Below are 25,124 nucleotides of genomic sequence, written 5' to 3' on the forward strand. Positions count from 1 at the left end.
TAAAAAATCGATTTTTTTGGGATAGAAAGAAATAATTGATTAAAGCGAAATTTCTAGGGCTTATAGTTATATATTTAAACATCATCCGAAAATTTTTTGGATACGAATTCTTTGATATTCTGTCTTAAGTGCCCTGGAGACGATTAAATAATTGCGTCAAACAGTGCATATGTGTTAGTGATGTTCAATCGTGTTTTGCCCGCAAACGTTCAAATTAACACGTCAAACATCAGTTTAGTTTTGAGGTCGTAGCGAATGGTTTTATCATTCCAGCGTCGGATGATTATACATATGTTATTGACATGTGTGTTTGTTATTTTATTTTATTTTATTATATTTTATTTGATTTTACTTTATTTATTTTATTTTATTTTATTTATTTATTTATTTGATTTTATTAGATTTTATTTATTTTAAAATTTTAGACTTATTTCAATTCACTTAATTTTTCTGTGTCCTCTCAGCTTGAAATCTTCATTGCAAATGAGCTCATGCTTGTCAAACATGAGTGGAGACGATCAAATTATCGTCCGTCAAATAGAAAAATCAAAAATTTTTCAGTTTCATCAAACAGAGCCGACAACAAGTCTGTGTAGCAGAAGTAGCGACGACACCAACACACTTAAAGTGTTTGACGCAATTATTTGATCGTCTCCAGGGCAATTTAGGGGAGCAATTGTCCAATGCATCTCGCATGTGCATTTGTCGGACGGCGGGCAGTATGCAGGTCGCAATTTCTATCGGAAACAAAAAATTCAAAGAGATTCATATTTGTTAATAGCTTTGTCCAAGTTAAACTAGGAAAATTTCAAAAAATAAGTGTAAAATTCTAAAAATTTTTAAAATTTGAAGAAACAAGTGATTTTTGACCAAAAAAATTTTACATATGTATGTTTAAAGTTAACTTTTCTTAGCTTTTTTTGTTTAAATAGAAGATAATTTAATGCCAAAGATAATAAACTTTGCCCCAATTCCATACGTTTAGTTTTTTCTATCCTGTCCGCCAATTAAGAAAAATCGTGAGAATGAAAACCGAGAAATCGCGCGTCAAAGTTTTCACTTTCTGCCCAAGCGCTCATATACATACATACATATGTATATACATATCTACCAGTGCTCGGTCACTATTTCCCTTCTAGCTTCGACAATATTTCAAATTCCCATCTATAACATTGGGGGCATATTCTTAGATAATTTTTAAAGAGATTTAAGCAAAAAAAAAATTCCCCCCTTAAAGAAGATTTAAAAAACGTATTAAACGTAACTTAACACCCAAATGCGTCTATATTCATTCGATAAATGTTGTCTCTTAATATCTTTCTTTAATTCGGAACTCATTAAAAACTTTAATAGGATTGCTTCCAAATATATTCATTTGCAAGTTTTGTCATTGCCATTGAAAATCAGAATTGGTTTGCAATTCTGACAACTAAGCAATTCTGTCTTGGATTCCACAACACCCCTGATAGTAACCAGAGCTAGTAGAACGACACCTATATACTTCTTCTTCTTAATTGGCGTAGACACCGCTTACGCGATTATAGCCGAGTTAACCACAGCGCGCCAGTCGGTTCTTTTTTTCGCTACGTGGCGCCAATTGGATATTCCAAGCGGTCCTTCTCCATTTGGTCCTTCCAACGGAGTGGAGGTCTTCCTCTTCCTCTGCTTCCCCCGGCGGGTACTGCGTCGAATACTTTCAGAGCTGGAGTGTTTTCATCCATGTCGTCATATATCTCGTACAGCTTATCGTTCCATCGAATGCGATATTCGCCGTGGCCAATGCGCAAAGGACCATAAATCTTTCGCAGAACTTTTCTCTCGAAAACTCGTAACGTCGACTCATCGGTTGCTGTCATCGTCCAAGCCTCTGCACCATATAGCAGGACGGGAATTATGAGCGACTTATAGAGTTTGGCTTTTGTTCGTCGAGAGAGAAATTTACTTTTCAATTGCCTACTCAGTCCAAAGTAGCACCTGTTGGCAAGAGCAATCCTGCGTTGGATTTCCAGGCTGACATTGTTGGTGGTGTTAATACTGGTTCCTAAATAGACGAAATTATCTACAACTTCAAAGTTATGACTGTCAACAGTGACGTGAGAGCCAAGTCGCGAGTGCGAGGACTGTTTGTTTGATGACAGGAGATATTTCGTTTTGCCTTCGTTCACTGCCAGATCCATTTTCTGTGCTTCCTTGTCCAGTCTGGAGAAAGCAGAACTAACGCCGCGGGTGTTGAGGCCGATGATATCAATATCATCGGCATACGCCAGCAGCTGTACACTCTTATAAAAGATCGTACCTGCTCGATTAAGTTCTGCGGTTCGAACTATTTTCTCCAGAAGCAGGTTGAAGAAGTCGCACGATAGGGAGTCACCTTGTCTGAAACCTCGTTTGGTATCGAACGGCTCGGAGAGGTCCTTCCCGATCCTGACGGAGCTTTTCGTGTTACTCAACGACAGTTTACACAGCCGTATTAGTTTTGCGGGGATACCAAACTCAGACATCGCGGCATAAAGGCAGCTCCTTTTCGTGCTGTCGAAAGCAGCTTTGAAATCGACGAAGAGGTGGTGTGTGTCGATTCTTCTTTCACGGGTCTTTTCCAAGATATGGCGCATGGTGAATATCTGGTCGGTTGTTGATTTTCCAGGTCTGAAGCCACACTGATAAGGTGCAATCAGTTTGTTGACGGTGGGCTTTAATCTTTCACACAATACGCTCGATAGAACCTTATATGCGATGTTGAGGAGACTAATCCCACGGTAGTTGGCGCAGATTGTGGGGTCACCTTTCTTATGGATTGGGCATAGCACACTTAAATTCCAATCGTTGGGCATGCTTTCGTCCGACCATATTTTTCAAAGAAGCTGATGCATGCTCCTTATCAGTTCTTCGCCGCCGTGTTTGAATAGCTCGGCCGGCAATCCGTCGGCCCCTGCCGCTTTGTTGTTCTTCAGACGGGCAATTGCTATTCGAACTTCTTCATGTTCGGGCAACGGAACGTCTGCTCCATCGTCATCGATTGGGGAATCGGGTTCGCCTTCTCCTGGCGTTGTTCTTTCACTGCCATTCAGCAGGCTGGAGAAGTGTTCCCTCCATAATTTAAGTATGCTCTGGGCATCGGTGACTAGATCACCTTTTGGGGTTCTACAAGAGTATGCTTCACGCATTTCGGCCTCTTTCTTTTTCTGTCTGCAAATGCGTCTCGCTTACCTCTTCAACGCTTGGTATCTATCCCATCCCGCACGTGTTGTGGTCGATCGTACGCGACACGGCACTCCTCGTCGTACCAGTTGCTCTTTTGCCCTTTCCGAAAACCAATGGTTTCGGTTGCAGCTGTACGTAAGGAATTTGAAATGCCGTCCCACAGTTCCCTTATACCGAGTTGTTGACGAGGGCTCTCAGAGGGCAGGAGTGCAAGCCGAATAGTAAATCGTTCGGCTGTCTGTTGTGATTGCAGCTTCTCGACGTCGAACCTTCCTTGTGTTTGTTGACGTGCGTTTTTTGCTGCACAGAGGCGAGTGCGAATCTTTGCTGTAACAAGATAGTGGTCCGAGTCGATGTTAAGACCTCGGAGCGTACGCACGTCTAGAACACTGGAGACGTGTCTTCTGTCTATTATAAAATTATCGATATGGTTGGTGGCTTTTCGATTGGAGGATGGAGTCATGTGTAGAAGTTCACACAAGTGAGGAAAGTTCTCTGATCACCATTCACTTGGGGGTGGTCAGAAACGATTCTTTTACACATGGCTCAAGCAACTCACAACTTGCGGTCTTTGACCAAGTATCCTCTGGATAGCATAAGAACATCCGTTCGAAGGCGAGCTAAAGTGAGAAGGCGAAACATCCCCTACATAGGGTTGTGCGCTGGGTTTGGGACCCGCCACGTAAAAAGCCCCCTCCAATGAAAGATTACCAACGGCCTCGGACACCTGTATACCGCCTTACATAATACTGATATTATTACACATAGCATTAGTTTCGAAAACTATTTCTCAACATTTCTCTAAATAAAATTCGTCGCAGTAATGGAAATGGTTTTTGAAAAAATTCAAGCTCCTTCCAACGACTTTTATCGTGAAAAAAAATTTTATAAGAAGTTTAGTATTTATTTTCAAAATAAGTAAACCGTTAAATTAGTATGTAAAAATGCGCATATTAATGATATTTTTGAAGACTTATTATATACATACATATGTATGTATTTAGCATACAATACTTTCCAATTAGTTTATGCTTATGAAGAGAACCTTAAAATTGTCTACGATCCTGTCATATTCTTATTATTGACATACAAGTATTAACCTTTATATTAATGAAATCATTCTAACAACTATACACATTTTGGGTCCTAACATATTTTGTGTTAAAATACCTAATTAAAGGCACAAATATTTTTGCACTTTTCAGCATATTGCAAACATATGGATGTAATATTGTCTGTGTAAAAATATTTTGTTATTTACAAATACACTCTGTTTTCTTTAATTACTAAATATTTGCGGATACTGATTATTGGTGGAGAAATTTCGATAGAATGACTCTTATAAATAAATACGATATTTACGTCTTAAACTAAATACAAAATTTGATATTCTAGAAATGATCCACTTTCACTGAGACTGTATGAGCAGCTGCGTTGCTTGGTAAGTCGATATTGTCCCACTCCGTATGTAAGTTTTTCTCGCTGTCGGTCGCTTTCAACGCCAATCCCAATGATGCTGTTCTGCCCGCACAATGTGGAATGTTAAGTGTTACTGGCACAAGAAATTCGAGCCCTTGTGGACCACACATTACTAAGGGAGATAACATTGTTTCACCTACGAATAAATATTAAATTTAAGTCAGATTGATGATATACATATGCGTACTATTTATTTTTGACAGTTTGTATTATTAAAGCTTTGATTTATATACAGTGTGCTAAAAAAATTTTACATACAGACATATGCTTTCGATTAACAACTTCAAAGACGTACGAAGTACATATGTATGTAGGTACATATTAATTGGCTAACACTAAAAACCAATGCTAATGGCATAACATTAATTAGAAATAAGAAATCTGCAATTATCGTGTCCCTATGTGAAAATACATAGATTAGTACAGATCATAAAAAATTAATTATCTGATTCTCTAAACGAAATTTTTAATTGAAAGGCCATTCTTTGCCGATATTTCCAAACCGAACACAAGAATTGGAAGCAATTTCACAAAACGTGTGCGAAAAGATTTAATTTCTACTGAACTGAATCAAATAATTTACAATATCGTTTTGTGCTAGTTCTTTTCAAAATTAATTCTGTCCTGATTATAGTTCCATGTCGACAAATATTCGTATGTGTATCTGCTTACAAATATAATTTGTTTTTTATGGACGTTACTACAATACCACTATTATACACATAGCAATACAAAAAGGAAAACAACAAGAGTTACGGTGCCAAATTCAAAGGCTGCGGTTGATTGGATGGGAATTTTCGTTTGCGGAATTCAATTAATTCCGTAGCATACGTTTCAAATTAATAACTAAATATTAAATATTTTATTATAAATAATGTTATTCTGTTTCAAAATTGCCATCTACGAAAGAAATAGTGTTGACATGCATTTGTTTTTTCGCAAATTTAGTGTAATTATACAGAGTATTATAGTTTCGTTCACCTAACGGTTAGTATCACCTAAAATTAAGCGAGATAGATATAGCGTTATATGTATATATGTATAAAATAGATCAGGATGTAAAGAAAAGTTGAAAGTGACAGTCTGTTTGTCTGTCCGTCCGTGCAAGCTGTAACTTGAGTAAAAATTGAGATATGTATCTCGATGAAATTTTATGTGGGTTCCTTTGGTACAAAAAAAATTACGAGTTTGTAGATGGGCGTAATTGGACCAGTGCCACAAATTGCCATTAACCGAAAACATATAAAGAGCCGTAACTAAGCCCCAAAGCCTATAAAGCTGTAATATTGACACATTGGATCGCAGTAGCAAGGGGCATCTGTGGTAAATTTTTTTTGAAAAAGTGGGCTTGGCACCCCTCTTAAGCTACAAGAACCAAATTTGCTGCGTACAAATCTTATAAGAACTTCTACCGATAGTGCTGGATGAAATTGGAGGATAACCCCGATCACTTCTCATATAACAGTGCTGTTAAAAACTACTGGAAAGCTTTATAGGAGCCGTTGTGAGAATTGGATAATGGCCGTGGCACCGCCCACTTATTGGTGAAAATCGATTTCAACAAAATTTAGTATGTGACATTCTTCTTACATTCTTATATCACATTGTTAAAATGGAGGAAAGCGGACCAAAACCACGCCTACTTCTCAGCAATTTTAACTCCGCTTGATTCGTTCAGTTTCTAGTACACAAATCTAGATGTAATTAATATAACGGGATAGAACTTTGCACGAATAATGACTTTAGTGTGCGTCATCTTATGACCAAAAATTGTTTAAATCCAAAAAACTATTCAAGCCCCTAGGTACCGAATATTCAGACCCCGGTAACTATAGTTGATTTTTGATCGAAAATCTCGGTAAATTTTGATATATACATATAACTGAAATTAAGGGATAATCCTTCTCTTATAATGGTATGACTGCATGTCAAAAATGGGTTGAATCGACTTAGGTTGTCAAAAAAGTCTTGCGGTATTTTCGCTAGGTGGCGCTGAAAGCGCGTAGTTCTAGCTCATTTCACGCGCTAACACGTGTTTGATTGATTGTTGTTTCTTTTAAGTCGTTCGTGAGTTATAGCGTCGCAAACATGGAGCAAAATAAAGAGAAAATGCGGAATATTTTACAGTACTACTACGATAAAGGCAAAAATACATCTCAGCCGCCAATAAAATTTGTGCAGTTTATGGACCCGATACAGTTTCCATTTCCACCGCACAACAATGGTTTCAACGTTTTCGTTCTGGTGTAGAGGTGGTCGAAGATGCGCCACGTTCCGGCCTGTCGTCGAAAATTGCGATAAAATCGCAGAATTGGTCGAAAGAGACCGGCATAGTAGCAGCCGTAGCATGGGTCAAGAGTTGGGCATGAGTCATCAAAAATTTATTTCAATTTCAATAAAAAAAAAAAAAATTCAATGAAAATACCGCAAGACTTTTTTGACAACCCATTATTAAGATTTTCGAATTTCGGGGTGACTTTGTACCGCATATGTCGAACAGTCTGTGAGTTATCCCAATGAAAATAAAAGTGTGTGCTTTACTCATAACAGTGTATCTTTGTGCACAAAATATGTAGATGCATTTGAGAGAAAACTTGGCCTAGCCCTTATATAACTAATATCGAACATCCAACCGACTTTACTCTATATGATTAGTTTTACACCTTAAATTATTTTCTTGGCTTTGATTATTGTAGGTTGCAAGAGTTAAAATTTTCGCTTGCACCCGAACTTAGCCCTTCCTTACTTGTTTTTAATTGCTATTGTCAGTGTATATTTACATAATTTTCTGGTATTATTTTTATTAATAATTAAATGAGTATAATACACATGCATATTTGTATCTATTACCAGCTGCATGCAGTAAAGTGTAGTAATGCGAAATTGTGCGAGAGAGTTATACAAGAAGCAGTAAATAAAATAGGTCGTGTCGCAAACGTACAGTGAATTTTTGTTATTTCTATTACACCTAAAAAGAATTGTATTCATTTATGTATGTATGTGATGAAACAAACCGTTTTCCATATCCAGTGGGGGTCCACCAACGGCTTCTCCCAACCTTGGATCACTAACTGTGAAATATATTTCTTGTCTCACGCCAGTTTGGATGGCGCCCGGTGGTATCTGGAGAGAAACATTCCAAACAGCGTCCGCTAGCGTTCCTCCACTCGAATCAAAGATTCCACGTGTGGTGCTGGGCTCACATGGGATGGATGGAAATGCATCTGTAGATGATGTAGCTGCAATAGGCGGAGCTGTTGTAGGTATAGGTCCAGCTATCGGTAACGATATGTTACTCGTATAAGGTGTACTACTTGCTTTTGGTGGGCCTACAGGTAAACTTGCTTGTGATGTGTATTGTGTTTCTAGAGATGTACGGCTGTCTGCCATAGCTGCGTTAGGTGGAGGTCCTGTGCGTTTTAAAATATTTGAAATATGAAATGGTACACGTGGTGGACGAGTGTTTATACATTTAGTTGGTTGTGGTGACTCTACAGCTTTTATTGGTGGCCCCTCTACAACTAAAGGAAATACTTCGTCTAAGAGGTCACGAGACTCGTTACTTGATGTTTGCATTACTGCATCGCTTTCTTTTAATTCGTTGCTGGGAAGTTTGCACAATGTTGCCTCGTCCTTATCTGTGCCATCTAAATCATCATCTATATCCTCACTTTGAACAAGAGGGGCTTTAGTTTCTGGATAATCGGGCGATTGTGCTACTGTATTTTCGATTATTGTGTCTGAGGATTTCTGAAGGTCTGATCGACTTAAGGCTTCGTTCATTTGATTTCCTTCAGAAATCGCACAATCAGTATACTCTTCTTTCTTCTCATCAGTCTCATTTTCACGTGAATGCAAAATACTTTCTTCCTTAGTTTCATATATAGGCTCTGGACGAACAGTCTCCTTTTTTCTGGAAACATATATTGGTTCAGCCATGCTATCTAATGCTTCCCGACGCGTTTGGTAAATTTGATCCCTTAACTGAGCACGTGTTTTTAAAGCACTGTCTTTGACTTCACGTTTACTTTGGTAAATTGATTCACGTTCGGATTTGTCATCACGCTCTGATTGACTACTACTATGTGAACTGCAACCTTGCTCCCTATTCCCTCCCTGAATCTCTTTTTTAAATTCATTCGGTGGATTTCGTCGAACATCGCGTGGCAGATCCTTGTGGTATTGATAAGTTGGTTCCACCATTTCGTTCACGGTCGAACTATAAAAATGTCTGCGTGTCATAAGTTCTGAATTTGGAGCTCTACGGTGATTTTGTGGATTAAAAGCATCCATTTTACTTTTATATACGCCCTGATTATAGCCTGACCCAATGGAAGAATCAAAAACTGGTATTTTACGACCAATGTGGTCGGCTGTCGTGGTACTATGCCGTCGTATTATTTTCCGACCGTTTCGATTAGCAGCCGCTATTGCCTCAGCCTGTCGGCGTTCCAAATCAATAAAAGCTCTATTTGCATATAAATCTTCATGTTCGGAAATTGTATACTCTTCTGTCGAGCCTCTATATTTTCGAGGAACCGTACCAATATTTCCATATATATCTTCACTTTCTAAATTTTGATATGTACTATTTATTAAGTCATGCTGGTAATGACCGTCATATCGTTGTCTATAATATTTTTCTCTTGGCATCATGTTATGGGAAGCCATCCCACTTCTCTGCGATCCATGGAAATATCGATCCTCAAATCCAGCTGGATATGTGGGGTATTCATCTGGGTAGTAGGGTCTTTGCATACCATGTTCAAGCATTGAATGCTGTCGTTTAATCAATGACTTCGGCCTTCGTTCTGGTTCAACCATACTGTTCATACGCCTTAGAGGCTTTGTTGTTTTAATAAAAGCATTTTTAATAGCCACCAAAGGACTTTTCAATACTGATTTCTTCTTCGTTTTGTGCGGTGGCAAAGGTGGAGGCATTATATTTTCTAGGTAAGACTTTTTAGGCATTTGATAAGTGTAATAATCAGCATTATGATTTGGAGACGGTTGTGGTGCAGCTATTTGACCTGGGTAACTGGAGATTGAACGTGAACATGGATGACCTGGTGGCGGGGGAGGTGGTGACATCGCATAACAACCCTCAAATCTTTCTTCATATGGCTCCATTTCGCTAAAGATGTTATTGAGTGAATCGAAAATTGAGAAATGAATTCAAGAGAAAAGGGCTTTCTGACCGGCTTCATACATACACGCAAATAAAAATGTTCTATAATATGTTAAAACCTGGTTTGACGAGAAAATTAATTCTGGGAGGTTTCTTTTTCATTTAGTTTGTCTCAATTCAGTGTATAAGAATGTGTATAGTTTTTACTTGGTTCTACTGAAAAACGACATATAAAATTTAATCGTAATGAACTTATTCAAATGCGATTAATTAAGAATGAAATTACTTTTCTTAAAATTTTAATTGATCATGATAGATTGATAACTTCTTGTTGTACTTTTTTGGACTTTGGATTGGGGCAAGAGGTTTTTACAAAACTAACTCTCACTTTTAACTTTGAGCATTTGCTATTCAATGGACTAATCGTATTGCAAATCTGCGCCATGATGTAAGGAAATACTAATTAGATATAATTACAAGAGCAATGTACGAGTATATCTGCTTATGTGTAATGAGTACAGTGACAAAAAAGTGGATACACAAAATGTATTATATAAAAGAAAGATAAAGTAGGTAGATTACAGGAAGAAAGTAGAGATTGATAGCAGAGGTGGTAATCCTTGTTTCTTGTTTTTAAATGTGAAATGTGATTTTATTATTGCCCTTATCGTATTACAAATCTCCAAAGTCTCAAAAAATACCAATTACATACTCTATTAACTGATTTTTACGGTTTAATGCCCTGAATTTGTATGTGTGCTTTTTTTTTCTTATTTAATTATTTTCAAATTCTTTTCGTATTAATATATTTTTGTGAATACTTCGGTTATGTTTATTTTATTTTTGTAAAAAATATTCCTACTCTTTATTTTGCAATACCAATCGGAGTTATTTTCATTTAAAACTTGCACCAAAAAATTATTTAAATACAAATATATGTAGAAAATCTAAGGGGGTGGAAATGGATCTCGAAAATGTTATTTATGGGTTAGTTTTGTACCATATATTAATATTTGTATGTAAACGTATTCTTAAGTAGAAGTAGATTTAAACTATTAACTATGTGAATGCATTATAACCCACAACCTCATTTTATAAGGCATTTAGAAATTAACTAATTACAAATACTAAGAAAAAGTAAATTTAGGGATTTAAGCAAGGCATATTTTCCTTTTCTAAGAATTTAATATGCAGTGAAAATGTTATCCCGAAAAATGTTTTATTTTCGTTTCTTTGGTTTTGCAAAATAAAGGTGATATCTCGTAAAAAATTATTGTTTTTATTTTTGCAATATTTATGAAAGGTTTGCTTTGCACATAATAAATTTTGATTAGCATTAACCGGAACAAATCACAACTATATTTTGTAAATAAAACAAAAATAAAAACATTTTTCGTTAACACACATCCTTGAAAGCAGTGATATAACTATGGAAAATATAAATAAATTGCTGAACTTTGAATGAACTTATTGATAATTTGATTACTTGTTCAGAGCAATATCTACGTTTTCCATTTGTAGGGAATTTGTATGTGTATATATGTCAGCAATGTAAGTATGTTATGCGCGATCATTACCTCATGTTGTGATGGTGCGCTGTTGTGCCAATTTGAGGTTTGCGGTATAATTCAAATGCGGATCCGCGCTGCTCTCGACTGCCAGCCAAATCTAGTGGGTTTCGTTCAGGTGTATGTGAGGGAATATTTCCTTAAGCAAAAGATACATTTACAATTAACAGGACGATCAATATAACTTTATTTTTTAATAAAATTAATCTTGAGTAAATGGATTTAATTCAATACAAATGCACCACTTAAATATAAGCGTATTCAGTGGAGGCAGAATAAACTTATTTCCAACTGAACTACATACATATATGTATATTTTATGTATCCATATATATTCAGTTATTCCATATCAGAACTGTACGATAGATAATTAATTGAATCCAATTTTTATACACTAATGCTTTGGTTAGCAGTTAATTTACCAATTGGAGCTGGCATGCCTCGATGTGGAGCAATATAAGGCCCTGTACCACTGCCGCCGTTGTAGTGGTGGTTACCAACATATCCGTTGACTGGAGGAGCAGAATATTGTGACTGTTGAACGTAATTGCCACCGCTGCTATATGTTGATTGCATGCAGTTGTTATTATTATTACCAGGGCCTGGTGAGCCAGGTGTTTGCTGGGAGTAATGATGATGAGAAGCTGCCAAAGACGAATAAAAAAATCCATTTGGTGAACGCGGAGAGCTCGAGTCCTAACAATGAATATTTTCTTTAAATAAATACATACATTTTAGAAAAATGTTTTCAACTTACCCCACTTTCCCACTGACCTGTGCTGTTACCTCCTTGCATTGGTGGGCGATAGTTTTTGGGTTTGGGTGGGGGAACTGGTTTAAATGGGCCAGTACCATTTGTCGATGATCCATTACTGGCGTTATTGTTTATATTCGATGTCGGTACAATCAAATGTGGATTTTTCGGCAGTTTGTTGTAATCAGCTTGTGTAACGGAGTTATTGCGGCTATTGCAAAGTATTTTTCGTAGTGATGTTATCAAAAAATTAAGATGGGGACAAGTTGAAGGACAAGTGACAACCAAATCGGGTAAACAGAGGATGAGAAAGATAAAATATTTAGATACATGGGGAAAAAAAACAAAGATAACGTAATGAGCTGATAAGAAAAAAATATATTTTGCACAGGTAAATTATAATGGCTGTTAAAATTCAAATTAAAAATCATATCTATACAAATACCGTATGTATATATGTATGTATGTATGCAAAAAAGATACAGTTTTATCTGCGTGCATGCAATGCATAAAGCTAAAGTCGACTTGAAGGCTTTGGATCAGACCATATCGGCAATCGAAATTCTACTCGACTTCTTCAGTTGTATCTGCTTTTCACATTGCATTAACGTTAAATAAGTTCAACAGCAAATGGGTAAATTGCAAATTTTTCGGTGTATGGTAGAATAAAAGAAAGAAAATATCGATAAAAGAAATTCGTACATTCGGCTTTATTCGTATTCAGACAAGTGTGTCGCAAATTGATATATTTTCAATAATATGATATTTTTGACGTTCTACAATTTTATTACAGCCGATTTTCGCATTGAAATTTGACGCTAAGTTATTACATGTAGATGTGAACAACATTGATTTACTAGCCAACATTGTCGGTTTACAAGCCATGGCTGGATGTCGATAATGCAAATGTATTGGATGTAAACGTAAATGATATCTTCTTCACCGTTTCAAAGAAGATGTTTACAAATACGTAAGTATTTAGCGGGCATGTGTACATTAAACAATGCATGTTATGCGAAGAAACATTTAACCAATCAGAAATTTCAGTTTGCATAGTTGCATATTTGATTTTGATTTGTTGTCATGCAGTTGTGTTTGTTTTTAAAGAAATAAATAAAACATACGAGTTATTTATTGAATCAGTAAACATTCAATTAGTAATACCGCGGGTATTTTAAATGCCATTCAATTGTTGCCGAATCGAAAAACAGAACCCAAATTTAATTAACAACATTTATAGTATGTATAAAATGTATTAAAATTGTCAATATTGTGTCCAATATAAAATAAGGGTACTCATTTTTTATAAAAGTCTTTATGCTAATTATGTGTTTTAAACATACACTCGATCTGATAACGGCCTAATACTACACCCGCGGTATTCACAGATTATTAGAATATTCCATTTTCTCACCTATACTTTCCATAGTCAGTTTTTGTTTCAACTACCGGTTTACGTGGACTGTTCTCAAGTCCCAAATTAGATGGTCGATGCAATTGTCCGTTACGCGAATCTGAGAAAAATTTTAACAATTCGTTTTATTATATTATAGATAACAATGTCAATTAGAAATTACCGATATTTCTAGCTGTATTGGCCTCATGGTAAGTAGCTCTGGCTGGACTTTGACGATTAAGATCATTGGGACCTGAAAAATTTCGATGGTCGTGGTTGGTGCGGGCATAGTCCACACCCTTAGAGCCAATGCCATCTGGTAGCGGACGGCTAAAAAGAAAAAACGTAATGCATATTATATCTTTCAAAATACAAACTAAGCGAAATATTAATACATATTTTATTTATACTTACCTTGCATTCGGTACTGACTTAAGATCATCGGGAGCATTCGGCCCAAGTCTGCCTAAATTTTGTACAGTTAATTGCGAAGCATTATAAGAATCATAACTGGACATACTATCGTACGAATTGACATTTGGCTGTGTGGCTTTGTTGCCAATACTTGGTTGGGTAGATATGGCTGCATTGAGAAGTGCTTGTCGCTCTAATGAAGAGTGTTGGCGATCGATTGAGTCATTAACATTGCGAGAGATGTATTCAGCTTGCACCTCGTCATTGACAATCGCTTTGCCAAACAGACGATCTTGAGCTGATCGGCCCAACGTTCCACCCGAACTATTCGTTCTAGAAGATGGGGGTATCTCTACCAAACCTGGTTTCAATTGACGATCGATACGCGGTGGTAGATCTGGCGCATGTATCCCATACAAAGATTGTGGTCGTGTTGAAGGATCGGTCACTCCGCCGCCTGTGCCAATTTTACTTGATCGTGTCGCATAAGACTCATACTTATTGGCTTCAATGTTTTGTCGAACATTTAAAGGTGAATTAACAGCATGTTCGTACGGAACCTTAGGTTTGTAAGAGATTAGTTTAATACGAATAGAAGCTTTCATTATCTGTTTTTACTATTGAACAAAGTTTTGTAAACATTTTGCTAAGTCTAATATTTTTTCTAAACGTAGTATTTATTTTTTACGTAATATTTCAATCTATGGTAATATTTGATTGAACGTACGAACAAACAAACTTAAATAATTTCCCTGATTTTAAATGTTAGAAAAATATATTACAAATAAATAAATATACGTTTGAATGTATGTATAAATGTGAATGGTTGTGTAGATGTATGCCTCTTACCGTATATGGAGGTGGTAGTCCATCACCAACTGTATCTCTATCCCTATCCAAGTTATCCTGATTAGTGGCAATTGATGGATCTGAACTCGATTTAACCAATTGCGGCAAATTGCCAAGGGATAATGATGTCGATGGCCCTGGACTTAATTCCAAATCGGACTCCGGACTCGATGCGTACGATAAACGGGAGGTGGTCATGGGGAAAAGGAAATCATCGGACAGGGACTCAATAGGCTAAGGGTAATTCATTTGGGATATGAAGTGTAAGTAAGTTTGTAAGATATTATTGTAAGACAAGGGAAGTATGATTGGTTTTGATCAGTATTTGTATTTGCCAAAAGGCGAAACAAAAGTCGCATTTTAAGACGTAAAAAAAACAAAGAATGTTTAAAAAGTAGCAATTAACATTGAGAGAGAAACATAAAACAAAAACAAAACATTGCATTACAAAGATAAACGAAATTAATTTAATGACATATACATATAATTAGCGTATATATGTATGTGTAGCCGAGCAATGATGTCCAATCAAATCAATTAAAGTCAACCGAAGCCGGACGAAGGACAATACGAGTAAGGAATAGAGGTAAAGTACATTTTATATTTATTGGGATGTATTCAGCAGTAAGGGATTAATAAAGCAGGGAAATGACCATGATGACATTTTTCGCAATAAGTATCATTAACATGGGAAAAACGAAATAGAAATATAAAAACACTTAGTTAGCAACAGTGTGATAGATATATATGAAGGTGTGTATGTAAGTACGTTTATATAAGCTTAATAAATAAATAGTACATTATTAGAATTTTGTTCACTCAACTACATACCACATATTGCACATATGTACATATGTATCTATATATTAAAACGGCCGAAAGTATATACAAGCGTTATTAAATCTAATATCCTTACATACATTTATCATATTAGAAAACCGATTTTTTAATGTCTTCAAAAAGCAAATTTACGAACTGGTACACTTACGAGCATTTATAATATATGTTAACATAAATTGGACTTAAAACTAATAACAAATTTGTATATGTGACCTGGTCTACGAAAAGGGAGCTAACGTGCGAAAACTTTTTGGATTCTATCACGTGAAAAAGCATCTCATCTTCCATCCGAATCAACTAAAATTAGAAAAGTGAAAATTGATTTTTTGACACCTAAGCCCCCCTCCCCCCCTTTCCGTAGACCAGGTCACATATATTTACATACATACATTATAAATTTGACGAACAAATCAACAAACACACATTGTAACGGAATACATGCGTAGGGAAAATTCTTAACGCTTTCAAAAACATGTACACATACTTACATACATATGTATGTATGTATATATGTATGTATGCAGCTAAAAATTTCATACAGATGAAAAGAAGTAACTGTACGCGGAAAATACGAGCCGCATTTGTGATCATAAAATACATATATTTGAAACAAAGTGGTGGCTTTCACCATTCATAACACGTGCAATTACTTCAATTCAAATAAATTAATATTAAATCTCATGCCATTCGTTCATTGCTACTGCCAAAGTTATTATTTGATTCAGCAGAAATTCTGCGTAATTTGTTGTTTGTGCAGTAGCTATTCTTGTTGAAGTTGTGATAATGTATGCTATGTGGCGATGAATTTTTAATTGAGGAAGCAGAAGGGGGGTTTAAAGTGGAAAAGTTTCTAGCAGCCGGTGTTGGGATTTCACTCCCTTCCACTTGTGCCTCAGCTTTATTAATATTATTTAAAATGTTTTTGGATGAATTGATTACAGTATGGGCTGTTAGTGGCATGGACACCTCAAAGTTACCGTTTTGATTATCTTTCCCGTTTCCTCCGTTGTTGTTTGTTAATGTAGTACTGGCGGGCATGTGTATTTGTTCATTGGGTTTACTGTTTGCAATTAAATGGGAGTTGTTTATGCCAATTTGCGAAGCTAAAGGATTATTACTCGTAACACTTTCGTCAACTGACGTTAATGACACAGGCTCCACTGATGTTTGCATTGTATTAGATTGATCGGTTGTTTTGCTATTGAAATATTCATATGTGTGATTTCCCTCCTTCTTCGTATCGCTTAGTAAATTTAACTTTGAATCAAATATAGCTGGTTTATGTATGAGCTCGTTGTAGTAGTAGGCAGTGGTTCGTGGTTCGATGGTATGCGGCGTACGTCCAATATTTCGGGAGGATGCATTACAAATGGATCCACTACTTCTGGCATTATTTAGATTGCCATCACAGCTATTGATCATTGAGAGTCCATTAATAGCAGAGGTTATATTTTCTATTGCCATACTATTATGACTTCTAGAGCTTTCTTGATTTAGCTCATCTGATGGACTTAGTAAATTTGGTTGGGAGGTGTGGTACTGTGATGTTACTTTATCAAGGGGTTCATCATTGATGTCATTCAAAAAGTGCATACCCGAAAACTTTGTGGCTAAACCACCAGGCATAGATGAGGATGGCTTTATAATTGGCACTACTTTATAAAAGCAATGTTGATGTTTTGTCTTACCGGCTGGCGTATTGGGTATGGAATTATAATTTATTTCGTTTCGTAATGGTAGCGGGCGTGGTGGTGTTAGAGACCTTTGATACGTTAATAGTGAGAAGGAATTCCTGCGACCAATGGAACAACGGGCTACTGAAGATGATGTAGGGCGACAGCAAGGAAAGTTGCATGGTGGTGCGATATGAGGAGGGAATATCACTTCATTTGGGGACTCTGGGAACTATGGGATTACGGAGGAATGTGAAAAATATTCGAATTGTTAAAATATTAATAGTTACCTCCACCAGTTAATATAGATAATAATTTAATTATATTACGTATAGTCAAACAAATTACAACATTATAAAAATATGTATCGCTTTGTTTTTCCTAATGCTAGATTCAGCTATTAGGGTGGACTTAAACTTGCAATAGTATTCTTCTACCATTGAAAATATACTCTGATTATTGAATTTTCTAAATATTGTGTTCAAAATATTCGGTACTTAACTTTTTTAATGTAATTTTTCTACTTAATTTTCATAAACCTGTTAAGTGGAGTTTGCTATTTTTAATTTGACAATAATTGTATAACTCAGTTAACCAAAATGGCACAATTAGTTGGGAATTTCATAAATATATTTTTTACTTTTTGATGATGCAATAGTTCCCGTCAGAAGATGAGGGGTTTTTGATTACAGATACGTATTTTTACTTCAATGGAAAGTAATACTTTAGCTATGTGAATTATTATTTCGTTCCCCGGATAATCATTTACAGCTCCGTACTAGCGAATCATTTGATTTAACTTATTAAAACTTAAGATTTAATCGTTTGGTTAGTAATACATCCATACATACGTATTTGAATTCGTAAGCACTAGACAGCTTGTAAGTATCGTCCTTTCAAAACACCAATCCTTAAATCATTATAATCCTTAACCGAAATTTAAAGATCTACTATGAAATTATTAGTAAATAAATCATATTTTTCAATATACAACTGCATTTATTCGCTAAATCGAGTAATTTCCTTGCAAGGCATAAAATCGATTTAAAATTCTATGTTGTTTGAGTAACTAAGTACAATCATATATATGTAGGTGTTAAACTAATGTATGATTGCTACATAAATTTTATTGTACAAAAATTATTAAGATATTGTGAATAACTGCTAGATCCTCTTACCTTCGACTCAGACATCCACACCGCTCCACTTTGCTGCAGATCAATTGCATCGCGTAGCTTTCGATACCATGATTCTTCATCGTTTAACACAATATGGGTGCTAAATATATGTGACCAAATACGTTCGAGCTTTTGACATTGTTCTAGCAATTTTTTCGAGCTCTTGTGTGCCGATTTAGGCAATCCATGTCGCAATTGCTTAATGACATGTTTACTGTCAGTCTTCAAAAATATAACAATCGGATAGAATTGCGCATAGTTTAGGCGGTCAACCGCATTCGGAGTTATATCCAGTAGGGCATGTTTGCCGCGATCCATTATATCCCGTATATTTGACAAGCGCACTATTCTACATTTTGAATTCGACTTATCGTCATCTTGTAGAGGTACAGAGAACTTGTCGCGGAAATCTTTAGCAAGCTTTTCACGTGCCAAATCAGATATTGGACCAAAAAGTACAAGCGGTCGAACGAATCCGGGATGACGCAAAACAACTCGTTCGTATGCAGGAAATTTTGATATGCTATCGGCAAAAACAACGTCATCCCAATTTTCTCTAGAAAGGCTCTTTGAGCGGCGTTGAGTGGATCTATTATATAAATAAATTTAATGTTAAAACCCTAAAAGTATAGTATATTCTAAGAGTATTCATAAAAACCCCTAAAAGTATAGTAATTCTTAGAGTATTTACATACAGAGCCTTATTATGAATGACATTCGATTTTCTAAGCTAATCGAATTAATGATGGAATCGAAAATTGAATGTGCAAAAAATGTTATGAAGTGGGAATTGTATTACGTTGTAAAATTTTCCTTGAGCGTCACCATTTCAGTCGAACAGAATTTTGTTTCGTTGCTATTGTGTTTTATTATGAGCTTCAATGAAACATGATTTTTATTCATTTTATGCACTAGGCTCAAGACAATGAAAACAAAATTTGAATGACTTAAAAAGTTAAGCGCCAGTGAAATACACTAACGCGTTGTAGTAATAGTAAACGATAATTGGTTAGATCTGCTCTTTATGTTACAGTCGAGGATCGATTAAAATGTACAAAACGCTAGGTTAGGTTAGGTGAGCTTATATTTTATAGTAGTAATAAATAAAAAAAAAAAACTTTATAAAAGTGAATTTTACCTCCTTCTTCTAAAGAAATTTCCGCGAGATTCATTTGAATTCATTTCCTTTTTGTTTGCATTGAATTGTGCAGTTGCCAATTCTTCAGCTCGGGATTTATTAGGTATAACTCCGCGCTGCATCTCTTGGTGTCCTCTACCTATTTTCAGTACTTGCCATGAGCCAACAACACCATTGTGTAGTGTATCAATTACACGAAAAACGTCTCCGGCTTTGAACGCCATCTCACCTTTCGAAGGATTGTCGCAGTGAAAGTGGGTTTTAATATGAAAAGAATCACCACGCTGATTCGTCACCACCTCATCATAGTCATCCTTGCAAAATTGCACAATTAAATCAATCCGATCTTGCAAGCTGAGTAGGAAAAGAACAGCCTCTTCACGAGTTACGCCATGCATATCCATATCATTGACTTTAAGGATCTTATCTCCAGGAGCAAGTCCCTGCAAAGATGCTGGGGAACCAGGTTGAACGGCCGTAACAAATATTCCAGATTCGTTTCCACCCGTCAGTCGTATTCCCACGCTTCCCTCTTTTTGGAAGGATATAAATCGTGGCTCCGACGACTGTCGCGAATGTGCCATTTGATCTGACTCGAATACTTGTCGACGTGTACTATAAAAGTCCTCTGTGCTCCCATTACCATTGACACGAGGAGGAGGTGGTCGCGGCGGCTCGTCGCTTCGTGCACGGTTACTATTTGGAGGAGTTACTGGACGGTCGAGCTGTAAGAGTGAAACACCATCCATGATAGGGCCACGTGAACGACCCCTTGGTGTCAGATTACTTTTTTCCTCATTTATTCCATTTGCTGCACCATTCATCATCGAACGAGTCGGCGGTTGAACATATAAATTTTGAGATGAGTAATTAGCACCTCCCAAATATGGATCATCCAAATTATTACTGCAGTTGGAAATCTGTGCTTGGTGGCTGATATATAAGTTCGATTGTGTTGCCGAGTTATTTAACTGATTGGTCATTGCTGTTACCGCCTGATTGGTGATGTCGCGTAAAACCACCAAGTTTAAACGCTCCTTACAGCCATCTATAATTTTTTTTGCCTCCTTCAAATTCATTGTGTCCCCACAATTTGTGTTATGTATTCTCGTAACTACGTCACCTTCTTGCAGCGAATAGCCATTGGCCGTTAATTGGTCACGCGCTCTCGTTGAAATTTCTTTAATGAATAATCTGCAGCCAAGCACAATGCCAAAGTCGTCCTTTTTGCTACCTTTTGAGAGGGTAACTTTGATGGGTTGCGCTGCATTATTTTGCACAAAACCGGTATTCATCGGTATCGGTGGACTCATGGCGTTAGGTATCGAGCCCGCTGCTTGAATTGGTGCGCCGTTTACATTCGACGCAATTGCCCCTACCGAGCTCATGCTATGGGAATGATGATTCTGTGCGATGGAACTAATAGGCACACGCCGTTTAACCACAAGCGCTACGGTGTTGCCGCTATCCCTTAAGACTTGAACAGCAGTGGCATATTCAACATTTTCTAAAGACACTCCATTCACCGATATTATACGATCGTTAACTCTAAAGATAAATAAATTTAATTTTGTATCATTAACATTTAACATACATATGTACATGTAAGAATGACTGTATTTATTTACATATCTACACAAATTTACATGCTTTTAGATAACGAAATTTGCATGGAAGCTCATGCAAACAGAACTAATTATCACCTTAGGCAATATTATGGTGTCATTGAAGGTTTAGTTGATCAAAGAATAACTAATAAAGTCATTTTCTCAAAACATTTTTACACTATTTCATATGTATGAGGAGTAAGTGGCCGAAACTTATGTCAATTAATATACTTGGGAGAGTATTAACAGTTAATATTCTAGTTTATTAAATTTAGTTGGAAAAATTTAATTTGTATCTTAAAGTAAAATTTGAAAGAACTATTTTTATATATAAATGAATTTTCAAATAGTTTTTATTAATAAAAGCCATTATAAGGGGGTTCCATAAGTTTTACCTAACCATTTTTACCTCCAAATGTATGGTGATATTTTGAAAATGAGATTTACTCACAGGATGAAGGAAGCCTTTTAATTTAGATGCAAAAAATTGATAAAGAATTTAAATTAAAATAATGTATTTAAATGAATTAATTCGATGTCTATTGATTATATGAGTAAATTTTATAGATACTTATTTCCTAATTTGATGTATTAATAAATTTTGTTCTCTTGAAAAGTAGTATCGAAAAAACTTTTCGATGTTTAATGGAAGCCGGGATCACACCCATGATCTAAGAAATGATACCTGCATATTTAACCATAGAACGATAGCATACTGCTTTCCTTTTACTGCTTTTATGTCATACCTAACTTTGGCCATTGCCGATGCCGATTAATCGGTCGGACACTACATAAAATATGTTATATACATATAATTAATAACGAGGTATAGAGTATATTTTATTTTACCGTCTGTCCAAACTCTTCGAAACATAGGCTTTCACAATATTTTAGTTTGTGGAAATATTAAAAGTTAGTATCAACCAGATCATTTTTCAAAGATTTTTCAAGTTAATAATATGTATTAGGGCAAACAAGAGACATAGGGCGCGAACGGACCGAAGAAACTGCAGCGCCAGAGCCAGCGCAGTGGGCAGCAATGCGGCAGTACCACACGTGCCAGTGCGAATGTAATCGTCGCGAGGCGCGCACAAAGCAAGGGCACCCGTGGACGTGCTATTCCAGAAATCGGGGGCGCCACGCTATTAGTGCGAGTCTGTCAGTCCTGTTTCTGTGCCCACTGCCGGCCGTGCCGTGTGTTGTGCTATAGGCCAGTCAGCCACAATCTGTGTTCATCTGTGATCCAGGTGACAAAACGCATGCTTTTTTCAATAACATATGATGCAATGATTAAAAATTGTGCAAATTGTAGATTTTGTTTTCCATAGACAATGAGGACTATCGGAAGGTGCTTTCTGATTTTCGGTATAACTTCTGGTTTAGCCGGAAATACTATCAATTTTGGTCTTTCAAACGACACATACATGTTTTTTCTTCAGTTTTGGAATAAACATTCATTCCCCTCTAGAATAATATACAATGTGCATAAATTCCAAGAAAATAGTATTTGAAAATTGTATCCTAATCTAGCAATATCAACTACACATCAAATTTCCTATTTATAATATCCATGGAAACTTGCCATTAGTCGTTTTACGTTATTGTATAGGATAATTAGTTCCTATTCCAAAATCAAGGAAAAAATATGTAGGTGCCATTTGAAAATCAAAAATTGGTAGTATTTCCGGTCAAAGCGCAACTCACTCAGGTCGAGCACAGATGACTAGTGACGGAGAGATTGCAAAATGTAAATGCAATTCTTTAGAAACACTGGGTTGATTCCTAATATACGGTATGTTCTTCCGGCTCTGCTCGGAGCCGCTCGACTCATAGCCGAGCGAACGTGAGTGAAAGTGCGCGGCGCGCGATTGATCTCCGCTCCCCACACTTGCGTATTCCACAAGCCGCATGGTGTAATGGCAAAGCGCTTGCCTACGGATCCAGAGGTCATGGATTCGAACCCTACCCCTCGCATTCTTTCTACTTTTTTCCTTGATTTATGATTTTTTACTCGTTTCACTGCCTTTTTTCTAGTTCTATTTTTCATTTTACTCTAGATCTCAAGATTGAATTTCTAGTCTGATAAGTATTGCAGTGGATTCATCACCATACCATATTAGTACTGCCAGGAAACATTTGGATACTTAACGGAAGAAAATTGCGAGTGAGTATACCTACTGTAACTAATAAAACATACATAGTTATTAAAATTTTCTCAACTGTATTTTGAACAATTATTTTTTATAAATATTTACTTATTTTACTTTTTTGTCAACCTCGCACCGCAAGACAAAAAACTCGATATTGCTCGTGCCGCAAAAATGATAAAAGGATTGCTGTCACAATTAACCATATACCGAGAGACTTTCTTCACAACAATTTTGCAATCATCAGTTATGACAGCTGAACAATTGCAAGTAACACCAGATTTCCAAGATACTCGAAAACGACCAAAGAAAATGATGCCGGGAGAAAAAGCGAAGGATGAATCTCCATCTATAAGTGCCCAAACTCATTTCAAAGCAGGATTGATCCAAGTTCTTGATCTTATGATTGCCCGTATGAATACCCGGTTCATCGCTTTAAATGAAGTTGCCGATGATTTCGCATTTTTGAGCGGTCAAGCAATTGTGAACACCAGTGTTACTGAACTCACCAAAATAGCGGCAGATCTCGCTATCAAATATCCTGATGACTTGGATCCGCATGAATTTTCATCAGAAATTGAGAGTTTCAAATTTCAAGCAACGACGCTGATGAGTGAAGCCACAGACATGAACCATTTGAATGTATTAGAAAAAATATTCGATCTGTCGCTCGAGGATGTATATCCGAACATAACAACAGCACTGAGAATATTCTTATGCATGCTTGTTACGACGGCTACTTGCGAGCGTTCTTTTAGTAAGCTAAAACTCATCAAATCTTATCTTCGTTCCTCTTTAGGCCAGGAACGGTTGGCGAATATCTCTATTTTGTCGATTGAGAAGGATACTACAACACGTCTCAATTTCGATAAAATAATCGATTTATTTGCAGAGGCGAAATCCAGAAAAGTATTATTCTGAACGATATAAGCGATCCTTGTATAAATTATTATTGAAAACAAGATGTACGTTCTTTCACTTGTAAATATATGATTTTTGATTTGGACAACATCGGTTTCCATTATACTATATGGTAAGGACGCAAGCAAGATTGTTGCCACAGGCGCTGAAGCAGCTAGTTCCGGCTCTGATTAGACTATACTTAAAGCGCACTCAGTTAAAGACCCAGTTAGGGACCTCGGAAACTCTGGGTATACTAATTATTGACAAAAAACATAGTTAACTATTAATTAATTTGTTGCCAAGAAATGCTTATTAGAAGATTCGTAAGTTATTTTCCCAAGTCACAACTGAACTCACTAAAGTTAATACATATACATATATGTATTTATATGATTACCACATGATATACATACATACTTATATCTACAAGTTAAATAATTCCCATAGCTTCAACTTGCACACGTTTCTTGATTTCATATTTACACATCAAGACCAACATTCCAATACAAGCATATAGTAAATGTACATACATTCATAACTCTACCAAAGTATATTTACCGTATTTTGAAAGATTTAAGGTAATACAGAAATAATAGAAAAGGCAAAAGTCAACCATCGTGACAAAGAACAAAATATAACAATGTTGTTTGTTGACTATGCATCCATATATGTATATACTACATAGTATGTAAGTATTTATATATTTTATATTAACTTTAACTGGCATACTTATAATTATTTTGAGCAAAATATTGAAATACTGAATTAGCCCATTTAATTTTACACATATTTGAGCATATACAATAGTACAATCAGTTCCGAAAGAAAACAGTTAATGGCGAACTCCAT

At 36.2% G+C, this 25,124-nt stretch overlaps 1 protein-coding gene and 1 long non-coding RNA gene across 12 annotated transcripts in view; one reads left to right on the forward strand and one right to left on the reverse strand.

Moving 5' to 3' along the window:
• Window positions 1–4,084: 4,084 nt before the first annotated feature.
• Window positions 4,085–25,124, reverse strand: part of LOC120773793 (tight junction protein ZO-1) — a 74,717-nt gene continuing 53,677 nt past the window's right edge. For 6 of the 11 annotated variants that reach the window (XM_040102894.1, XM_040102916.1, XM_040102922.1 and 3 more), the window contains 11 exons: window positions 19,619–21,166; window positions 18,481–19,069; window positions 14,790–15,023; window positions 13,941–14,500; window positions 13,708–13,856; window positions 13,545–13,644; window positions 12,134–12,341; window positions 11,799–12,072; window positions 11,386–11,515; window positions 7,695–9,814; window positions 4,085–4,816 (listed from right to left, as the gene is read on the reverse strand). In XM_040102894.1, coding sequence (XP_039958828.1) covers window positions 4,593–4,816; window positions 7,695–9,814; window positions 11,386–11,515; window positions 11,799–12,072; window positions 12,134–12,341; window positions 13,545–13,644; window positions 13,708–13,856; window positions 13,941–14,500; window positions 14,790–15,023; window positions 18,481–19,069; window positions 19,619–21,166 — 6,136 coding nt within the window. In that variant the 3' untranslated portion in view covers window positions 4,085–4,592. Of the gene's footprint in view, window positions 4,817–7,694; window positions 9,815–11,385; window positions 11,516–11,798; window positions 12,073–12,133; window positions 12,342–12,810; window positions 13,068–13,544; window positions 13,645–13,707; window positions 13,857–13,940; window positions 14,501–14,789; window positions 15,024–18,480; window positions 19,070–19,618; window positions 21,167–25,124 lie in introns of those variants that run through there. The other 5 variants (XM_040102903.1, XM_040102911.1, XM_040102955.1 and 2 more) reach the window with 5 other exon arrangements.
• Window positions 13,015–23,540, forward strand: LOC120773845. The gene is made up of 3 exons (XR_005705193.1): window positions 13,015–13,100; window positions 23,283–23,389; window positions 23,515–23,540. It is a non-coding gene; the product is annotated as an uncharacterized LOC120773845 (long non-coding RNA).

The sequence above is a fragment of the Bactrocera tryoni genome, chromosome 1 (genome assembly GCF_016617805.1).
Source record: "Bactrocera tryoni isolate S06 chromosome 1, CSIRO_BtryS06_freeze2, whole genome shotgun sequence".
Classification (NCBI taxonomy): Eukaryota; Metazoa; Arthropoda; class Insecta; order Diptera; family Tephritidae; genus Bactrocera; species Bactrocera tryoni.